Source organism: Ursus arctos, chromosome X (assembly GCF_023065955.2).
Source record: "Ursus arctos isolate Adak ecotype North America chromosome X, UrsArc2.0, whole genome shotgun sequence".
Classification (NCBI taxonomy): domain Eukaryota; kingdom Metazoa; phylum Chordata; class Mammalia; order Carnivora; family Ursidae; genus Ursus; species Ursus arctos.
Window position 1 is genome coordinate 80,197,628 of NC_079873.1, and position 10,117 is coordinate 80,207,744.

Here is a 10,117-nt window from a genome sequence, read left to right on the forward strand (position 1 = left end):
TCAGGCTCTTCTGCTGGGAGTCTGCTTCTTCCTCTCCCATTCCCCCTGCTTGTGTTCCCTCTCTCGCTGGCTGTCTCTCTCTCAGTCAAATAAATAAATAAAATCTTTAAAAAAAAAGGTTATAGATGTTAGATCTTTTTCATTTTCTCACATACACATTTAAGCTAGAAATTTCCTTCTAAGCACAAAATTTTTATAGGTTAATTTTATTTTCATTTAGTTCAAAATATTTTTGCCTTTCTCTTGAATTTTTCCTTGACTTGTGTTTAGAATTGTGTTAATTTCCAATTTCCAAATATTTGCATTTTTCCATCTTTCTGTTGTTGATTTCTACTTTAATTCCATCGAGAGCATACTTGTATGATTTCTGTTCTTTTAATTTTGTTAAGGTATATTTAATGGCCTAAAATATGGACTCTTAGTGAATGTTCTATGTGAACTTGAAAAAAAATGTGTTCTGATAATTGGATGGAATGTTCTATAAATGCCATTTAGATCAAGTTGATTAATAGTGCTATTTAGGTCAACTATATCCTTATAGATATTTTGCCTGCTTAATCTGTGAGTTACTGACTGGGGGGTGTTGAAGTCTGCAACCCTAATAATAGATTTGTCTGTTTCTCCTTTCTGTTTTATAAGTTTTTGCCTCATGTATTTTGACACTTTTGTTCGGTACATACATATTTAGGATTATTATGTGTTTGTTTTTTTCCATAATTGATCCCTTTTGATTGATCATTATGTAGTGCCTCTTTTTTATCTCTGATACTTTAATTGCTCTCAAGTCTGCTTTATCTGAAATTAGATAGCTATTCCAGCATTTTTTTATAGGCTGTATGCCCACTGTGGGGCTTGAACTCATGCCCCCAAGATTAAGAGTCATGCTGTACCCACTGAGCCAGCCAGGGACCCCTCCAGCATCCTCTTTTGTCCATATTTCTTTTGATTAGTATATATGGTGGTGTATATCTTTCTCCATTGCTTTACTTGTAACCTTCCAAAGTCTTTGTTTATTTGTTTTAAGGATTTTATTTATTTATCTGTCAGCACAAGCAGGGGGATTGGCAGGCAGAGGGAGAAGCAGGCTCCCCGCTGAGCAAGGAGACTGATGCAAGACTTGATCCCAGGACCCTGGGATCATGACCTGAGCCAAAGGCAGATGCTTAACCAACTGAGCCACCCAGGCGCCCAGAGTCTTTATTTTTAAAATGGGCCTCTTGTCCAAAACATTTAGTTGGATCTTATTTGTCCATTCTGACAATTTCTGTCTTTAATGGATGTATTTGGAGCATTCATATTTAAAATGATTCTTGAGGGGTGCCTGGGTAGCGCAGTCATTAAGCATCTGCCTTCGGCTCAGGGCGTGATCCCGGTGTTCCGGGATTGGGTCCCACATTGAGCTCCTCCGCTGGGAGCCTGCTTCTTCCTCTCCCACTCCCCTGCTGTGTTCCCTCTCTCGCTGGCTGTCTCTCTGTCACATAAATAAATAAAATCTTTAAAAAAAATAAAATGATTCTTGATATATATTTGGGTTAATATCAACCACGTGTAACTGTTTTCCATTTGTTTCCAAGGCTGCTTTTTTTGCCTTCTTTAGTTTTGAGTATTTTACACGATTCCATTTGTCTTTTCTTAGTGTATCAATTATATTTCTTTTAAAAAAATTTTTTAGTGATTTTCCTCAAGTTTGCAATATATATTTTTAACTAGGTTTACTTTCAAAGAACATTCTTCTGCTTCACTTACATGTAGTGTAGGTACCTTATTACAGAGTATTCATCATTCATTTCACTTATCCGTATGCTATAATCACTAAATATATTGTTAATATTAATACTTTAGACATTTATCCTTTGTATTACTTAAAAATAAGAAAAAGAAACAATTTCATTATACTTTCATGTATTCCACTTCCACTGCTCTTTATGAAGATTTGAGTTACCTATTTTTAGTTGCTGATCAATTTTCTTTTGCCTAGAGAAAATCTTTTAACATTTCTTTAAGGGAATTTTTTCTGGTCATCATTTTTGTTTGAGAAAAATCTTTATTTCTCCTTCACTTTTGCTGGATATAAAATTTTAATTTGGTGTTTTTTTTCCCTTCAACACTTGAAATATTTCCACAGTTTACAGAGGTAGGAGTGTTAATGCTGAAATGGAAGATTTGTTTATTTCGCCTTGTAGTTCTGTCAAATTTTGATTTATCTATTTTGAGGTCAATCTAATAAGTACATACAAATTTTAAAATACCATAAAGTGACACTCGTTAGGTTTTGTAATGCTTTTTGCTTTGAAGTCTATTTTGTTATTTAATTACAGTGGCTTCCTTCTGGTTACTGTTCTCATGTTACCATTTTCTTCTATACTTTTACTTTCAGTCTTCATGTATTTTTATATTTCAGATGTCTTTGGTAAACAGTATAACATTGTGTTTTTTCCAGTCCGAAAATCTTTAATTGCTTCGTGTAAATCATTTACATTTAATGTACTCACTGATATTAATAGATACAAGTTAACCATTGTATCAAATTGCTTCTCTATGTCCCTTCTGATGTAGGTTAGTTTTCTCTCTTTTAGGATTATTTTCTTATTTCTGCCCCTTTATTAGCTTAGAAGTTTTACCTTAATGGTTTTCTGGCAATTAGAGCATACAATCTTGACTTATCAAAGGCTAATATTTATTTTGTAGTTTTACTTCAGCCCTCTTGATTCATATGTCATTTGTCGATATGACTTAAAAAGATATTACTAGTTTTATGTAGTATTGATTTAAGTTTACATACATATTTGTCTTTTTAATTGTTGTTTTTCCCTTTCTTATCTCCAGTATTCCATCTGGGATCATTTTCCTATCGTGAAAAATGCCCTGTAGCATTCAGTATTTCCTTTAGTTCATGCCTGCTCATGGCAAACTCTCTGTTTTTGTTTATTTGTAAAGGTGTTTATTTCACCTTTAATTTTGAAGGGTATTTTTGCTGGTTCTCAAATTTTTTGGCTGGCAATTACTTTCTTTGAAGTTATTAAAGATATCATTCTACTATCTTCATACTTCCATTGTTGCTATTGAGAAGCCATCAATCAGCCTAACTTTTGTTCCTTTCAAGGCGTACTCTATCTTTCTGGCTACTTTTATGATTTTCTCTTTGTCTTTGATTTTCTACAAGGTTACTATTATGCATCTCTCTGTGAGTTTCTTTTTATCCTGTTTGGGATATCTTGGACTTCTTAGATCTATGGATCAGTGTCTTTCATCAGTTCTGAAAAACTGTCAATTGTTTCTTCAGAGGTTGCCTCTGAACACTTTCATTTCTCTTTTCCTTCTGGAACTCCAAGTAAACATTTGTTAGATCTTATCATGCCCTCCCATCTGAATTTTCCATCTTTTTGACTACCTTTGCAGCCTTATGGATAGTTTCTTCTTAACATAATTTCTAGTTCTTTAATTCTGTTTTGAGCTGCACCTAATCTGCAGTTAAAGCCATCCATTGAGTTTCTAATTTCAGCTGCGTTTTTTTTTTTTTGTAGTTTTAGAATTCCCTCTTTTTCACTTTTTCTGATTTCTAGTGCCCTGTTGAAATTTTCAAGATTGGATTTTATTTATCTGAATACACTAAGCATTGTGGCTTAATAGTCTGTATCTGATGATTCAGATAATTCAAAACTAATGGATCTGTTTGTGTCGGCTGTTGTCTCTACTGCTTCTTACTTATGATAGCTTTATTTATTTGTATTCCTAGTTGTCTTTCTGTGTGGACATTGTACATGAACAATTATTTGTTGAAATAATTTGGGGCCTAGGATGATGGACACTTACTCCAGAGAAGATTTTGTTTGCATTGGTCAGGGCTTATAAGGGTTCTTCTGTCTGGACCCACCATAATTTATGTTCAAAGCTTAAAGTTTACTAGTCCAATTAGATGTTGCAAGGCCAAACTAAAAGACTTTGTGAGAGTTAGTTTATTTCCAGTTTATAATTACCCTTAAACTGAAACATTTGAGGTTCCCTGCATTACATGGGTGATGGTTTGTTAGGAAGCCCCTCCCCTTGTAATGAGCCTTGGGGCTTTGATTTGCTGCCTTGAGTCAGCAGTAGATTCAGCTGTTTGGCACTGGTGTATTACTTAACCTCTATTCCTAACCACAGATGACCTTGGGACAAAAACAGTTAACCATATGAGTACTAAAAGAAAACATGGGTGAATTCCTCTTCGACCTCATGTAGGAAAAGAATTCTTAATTATGAATCAAAGTCTAGATGCAATAGAAGAAAAGTCTGATAAATTTGACTACTTTTTTTTTAAAGATTTTATTTATTTATTTGGCAGAGATAGAGACAGCCAGCGAGAGAGGGAACACAAGCAGGGGGAGTGGGAGAGGAAGAAGCAGGCTCATAGCGGAGGAGCCTGATGTGGGGCTTGATCCCAGAACGCTGGGATCACGCCCTGAGCCGAAGGCAGATGCTTAACCGCTGTGCCACCCAGGCGCCCCTGACTACTTTTTTTAATGCATGGCAGAAATAACACCATATACAAAGTAGAAAAGCAACTAACTGGAAGTAAATACTTGCAACATATATAACATAAAGGCCTAATATTGTTAATGTATAAAGGATACTACAGAAAATGAGCGGAGAAGGACCAACAACCCAACAAAAATGTGGGAAGACATGAATGATTTACAATGATACTTAAATTGTCAAAGAAAATGCAAGATAAAGTGTCATTGAGATACTACTATTCACCTATCATGTTAGTGAAAATGAAAAAGTATTCCAACACATGTTGGAAAAGATGTGAAGAACCAAGCACTCTCCTGTACTGCTGGTGGGAAAGCAAAAAGCGGATCTAAGGCTCAGGGCGAGGGGACAGTCTGGAGATGGAGATTTGAGAATCATCTGTGCTTAGAGGGAAATGAACAGAAATCACTCTGGGAGAGAGAACATGTGGACTGAGGAAAGAGGAGGCCCAGGAACACAGCTACTCAAGGTGGCAGCGCCGCTTCCTGGCGGGCACTACTACCTGGGCTCGGGAGTCCGGCAGAGCCGGTCTTGAAAGCAGCCTGTGGGCCTCAGTTGATGAGCGCTCCGGGCAAAGCGGGTACGGTCCCTGTGATCAGCGCTCACACCTGGCAATGACGTACATCTCAGAGGGATGCTGTCCGAGGACCTGAGATGCGCCAGGTAAAGCACCTGCAGTCGGGAATCCTCCCGGCTCCTGCTCGCTCCTTGATTCCCCCTTTGCCCACCCCCCGCCCCCCATGGTGTGTGGTTGCTTGGTCCTTTGGGGATGGGGATGAGGGGGCGGGGTGGGGGACCGAGCTCGGGTGACGCGGCGCTCACGTGACCGGCTGGGCGCCGACGTGGGCAGCAGCCCCCGCGCCCGCCCGCTCGCCCGCCCTGCAGTCCCGTCCCTGCGCTGTCCGCTCGCATAGCCTGCGGGGAACCAGCTCCCTGAGCTGCCCGGGCGGCGGGCGAGGGGCGAGCGGGCTTCGGCGAGCCCGAGGAGGCGCAGGCCTGCCCCGGGCCCCGCAGGTCAGTGTGAAGGTGGGCGCTGCTGGCGGCCCCGGGCAGGGGTGGAGGTGGCTGGGAGTAGGATCCGGGAGCAGCACCGGGTGGGATGGGGTCCGGGAGGCTGGTGAGGAGGGGGATGCCGCTCGGACGTGGGCAGGTGGGGAGGGAGCACCCCGCCGCCTCCTCGACGCCCCTCCTCTATGCCCTCCATTCATTTTTGGACCTGAAATGGGGGGGCGCCCCTGCAGTGCGACAGTGAAATGTAGACATATTCTAGAAATAACCCCCCTCACGCTCTGCACCTGAAAGGAAATACTGACCTCCTCGGAAAGGGGGTGGGGGTGGGCGGCTTGCCTGCAAGGGAGGGGGACAGAGACCCAAACAGTTTGGAAAGCATCCTGGTTTAGAGCCTGAGGCCTGAAAATTAATGGCGGCTGGGATGCGGGGGAGGTAGGCGAGGGAAATGTTGCATGAGGAGGGCCCAGGTTCAGGAAAGAAACTTCAGTCAGCTGAGCACACAGGCCCTGCCCCTGTCTCCTGTCTGTCTGCAGGTCTGTGTGTCTGTCCCCAGCACTCTGCAAGGCTAGAAAAGGAGGAACAACCTGTTCAGAATCCCTGCAGGTGAGTGAAAGGGGGAGACGACTGGACAGAAACGGTGGGGGGAGGGTGTGGAGGGCACAGTGTGGGCAGAATTTGAGGTCCCCACTGCCCATCTCACCACCATGTGTATTGCACCCACCCCGCCACACTGAGGGATGGTACAGAAAGTGGTAGGGCCTGCCAGGGAAATGGTTGGCTCTCACGTGTGGGGTGAATTGTGGGGTAAAGGGTAGGCAGAAGACACACTTGGAGGGCTTCCCCAGCCACGGGGAAGGATGCCGGTACTATCAGCACCTGCATTCCACCTCCAAGTCCTCAGTTTCCCTTGTCTCCTTTGACTTCTCTTACCCCCCCCCATCCCACCCTACCCCCCAGGACAAGGAAAAGAAGGGAAAATCTCAACATGGAAAATCTCTACAACGAAAATGAAGGCAAGCTGGAAATCGAGGGAAGGCCAGAAGATGAAGTAGAGCCTGAAGATGAAGAAAAATCAGATGAGGAAGAAAAGCTGGAAATGGAGGGGAAGCCAGGGTATGAGGGAAAGCTCCAGAGTAAGGGGCAGCCAGATGATGAGGGACAACTGGAAGATGAGGGAAAGCAAGAAAAGCAGGGCAAGTCTGAAAATGAGGGAAAACCACACAGTGAGGGCAAGCCAGAATCCCTGGCAAAGCCGGAGGGTGAGCCACGGGCTGCCGAAAAGCGCCCGGCTGAAGATTACGTGCCGAGGAAAGCAAAAAGAAAAACGGACAGGGGGACAGATGATTCCCCCAAGGACTATCAGGAGAACTTACGGGAAAGGCATTTGGGCAGTGAGGAGATGATGAGAGAATGTGGAGATATGTCAAGGGCTCAGGAAGAGCTAAGGAAAAAACAGAAAATGGGTGGTTTTCACTGGATGCAAAGAGATGTACCGGATCCGTTTGCCCCAAGGGGGCAGCGGGGTGTCAGAGGAATGAGGGGCGGAGGTAGGGGCCAAAGGGGTTTACATGATATCCCATATCTTTAATGCCTTTGGCCTTCAGTTCTAACTTCTCTGATGAGAATATTGCTGACGCTGCTTTCCCTGGCAGGCATTTGCCAGGCTATGTGCTTTAACCTTAAGCCGATACTTTGCTTTAGGTGTCACTCTTGTTACCAGCAGCATTTTGACCCAACTACAGTGTTCTCTGTCTTTCAGGAGGGGATTTTCACCCATGTGCATGGAAGAAATGTTCATGGCACACTGTAAAATAACAATAAAGAAAAAACAGGTTTCAGAACCACATATACAGTATCAGACCATTTTTGTAAAACTATAAATGTTCGCATAATGCATTTGTGCACAGAGAAAGTTCTGAAAACGTGTACACTAAAAAGTAGATGAAGGTTTTTCCTGTATGGTAGCCAACAAAAGGTCTTTTGTATTCAGACATGAGTCCAATCATCTGATAGTTAGGTACCTCCATGCCACTCCTCTGTGGGCATTACCCGTCCCCATACCTTCCTCTAGTTGTAACCATGTCAGTGGGCACTGCTGCTCCTTCTTCTGAGTCCTCTACTGTCCTATGGCTCCCACCATGTGTGATTCTTTTTATTTGCTTTGCTCACTAACCACTTCTTCCTAAAGGATGGATTATGTTTGTCATAAAAAAAACTCTAGAAATCAGTACGTGATAAACAACTGAAATGTTCAGTGAGTTTATGAGGGCAATGAAGACACTTAAAAGTCCTGTTGTCAGAATGTAAAATGATGAGTAAAATTTACATTATCTCTGGGACTCACAGCTAGGGAAATCAACCTGGTGGTTAGAGCAACAGATCCGGTGCTGTAAGGGTCAGTCTTGTCATCTGTGAAATGGGAATAAAACAACCTCACATTCTGCTGAGGGGATCAGATGAGATACTGAGTACGTGAGCTATGTTGGGCCAGCACCTTGGCAGTAGTAGGACCCTGGACTGTCAAACACTCAGGGGAAAGGCTGAAGGTAGGTCCCATCTGTGTCTAGGAACAAGGCCAAGCAGCTGAGAAGGGGGTGCCACCTTTCTCTGGATACTCCCCTGTCTGCTGGGCACTCATGTTCTGCTCTGTCCTGTATCCTCTGCTAACAGCTATTGATATGGAGTCGTGGTGACAAAGCCCCTCTGATTCCCTATTGTCCCCAAAGGGCCGAAGCCCCTACTTGACTGCTGTGTGAGTGTGGATAAAGCCTCTCTCCCAACTTCAGAGTTATGCCTACTCAGGTGGTACTGCTCCACAGCTGCTTGGGCTGCCCTGTATTCCGTAGTTCTTAGCATAGTCATTACCATTTTTAGTACATTTTATATTTGCTTATAGTTTCTTTTCTATTCAGAGGACTCGGATATTTGGGGTCCACTGGGGGCTGTGTCCTGAGGCTAATCTATGGACCAGAAAATGGATGGTGATTTGAATTGAACACTATGCCACAGTACCCCAAGGAAATCATATCTAAATTTACATACCTTTCTTAGTGTGAGTTTTCTAAAGTCTCCTGGCTGGCTTGCTATATAAAATCAAGGGACCTGTCCACATATAATCAGAGAGGGTTACACAACTGAGTTTCAAGCTGAAAATATCCCTTTCCATTTCAAACCAATTCCAACTGAAAAGGATAACAGTGCTCTTAAAAATATTAAAAATTCAATGTTAGGCATTTTATTTAACCCACCAGTATTTTCCTTTATCAAAAACACTTTCTTATTCATCCTGATATCCCTTACACTGTCCTTGACACATATACTTAGTAAATTATGATTGAATCAGGAGCTCTGAGTTTCTAGAGAGGTAACTGTTCATGGATTAGAAGACCCATTAGTGTTAATAACGGTAATTCTCTCTAAAATTGATTTATAAACTCAATGCCATCCCAATAGAAATCCCAGCAAACTGGGATTCTAAACGTTATATGGAAAAGCAAAGGACATAAGATAGCCAGAATGTAATGAAAATGAAGAACAAAGTTGGAGGACTCAATGCCTGACTTCAAGACTAAGCTAAAGCTACAGTAATCAATACTGTGTGGTATTGGCATAAGGATAGACCTATTGATCAGTGGAATAAAATAGACATTCCAGAAATAGGTCCATAGGTATATAGATAATTCATTTTTTAAAAAGATCCCAAAGTAATTCAAGGGAGAAAAATAGACTTTTCAACAAATGATTCCAGAACAATTAGATGTTGTCTTAGTTCTGGCTGCTGTAACAAAAATACCATGGACTGTGTGGCTTAACAACAAACATTTATTTCTCACAGTTCTGGAATCTGGGAAGTCTCAGATGTAGGCACTGACGAATTTGGTGTCTGGTGAGGCCTGATTCCTGGTTCATAAATAGATGTATTCACATGACAGAAGGGGCAAAGGGCCTTTCTGGGGTCTCTTTTATAATGGAACTAATCCCATTTGTGACACTTCCATCACATGGCCTAATCACTTCCCAAAGATCCCACTTCCAAATACCGTCACATTGGATGTTAGGATTTAACATATGAATTTTGGGGTTACACATTCAGTCTATAGTAGATAACCACATACAAAAAAAGTACCTTTGCCTCACGCCATATACAAAATATGAACTCAAAATGGCTCATAGATCAAAATGCAAAAACTAAAATTATAAATACTTCATTTAAAAATAGGAAAAAGGGCACTGGGTGGCTCAGTCGGTCAGGAATCTGCCTTCAGCTCAGGTCATGGTCCTGGGGTGCTGGGATCCAGCCCTGCGTTGGGCTATCTGCTCAGCAGGGAGCCTGCTTCTCCTCTCCCTCCGCCTGCCCCTCTGTCTGCCACTCTGCCTACTTGTGCTCTCTCTATATATCAAATAGATAAATTTAAAAAATCTTTAAATAAAAATGGGAAAAAATAAGGAATAATCTGTAGTTGCAGAGCCAAATATTGCTTATTTAATGTTGTACTGGTTTAAAGACATTTGAAATTATTTTTCTGCCACTATCTACTTAACAAGTTCTAGTTTTTCCTACTAAGAAATGGAAAAAGGCAAATGCTAATGA

At 41.9% G+C, this 10,117-nt stretch overlaps 1 protein-coding gene across 2 annotated transcripts; it reads left to right on the plus strand.

Moving 5' to 3' along the window:
* Positions 1-395: 395 nt before the first annotated feature.
* TCEAL3 (transcription elongation factor A like 3) lies at positions 396-8,832 on the plus strand. 2 transcript variants are annotated; one of them, XM_026489496.4, is made up of 3 exons: positions 396-5,178; positions 6,060-6,129; positions 6,484-8,832. In XM_026489496.4, exon 3 carries the CDS (start codon positions 6,512-6,514, stop codon positions 7,112-7,114), a length of 603 nt encoding a protein of 200 aa, XP_026345281.2. In that variant the 5' UTR covers positions 396-5,178; positions 6,060-6,129; positions 6,484-6,511; the 3' UTR covers positions 7,115-8,832. The 2 variants fall into 2 exon arrangements, with proteins under 2 accessions (XP_026345281.2, XP_057169364.1); XM_057313381.1 differs by lacking the exon at positions 396-5,178 and adding an exon at positions 5,387-5,529.
* Positions 8,833-10,117: the final 1,285 nt, after the last annotated feature.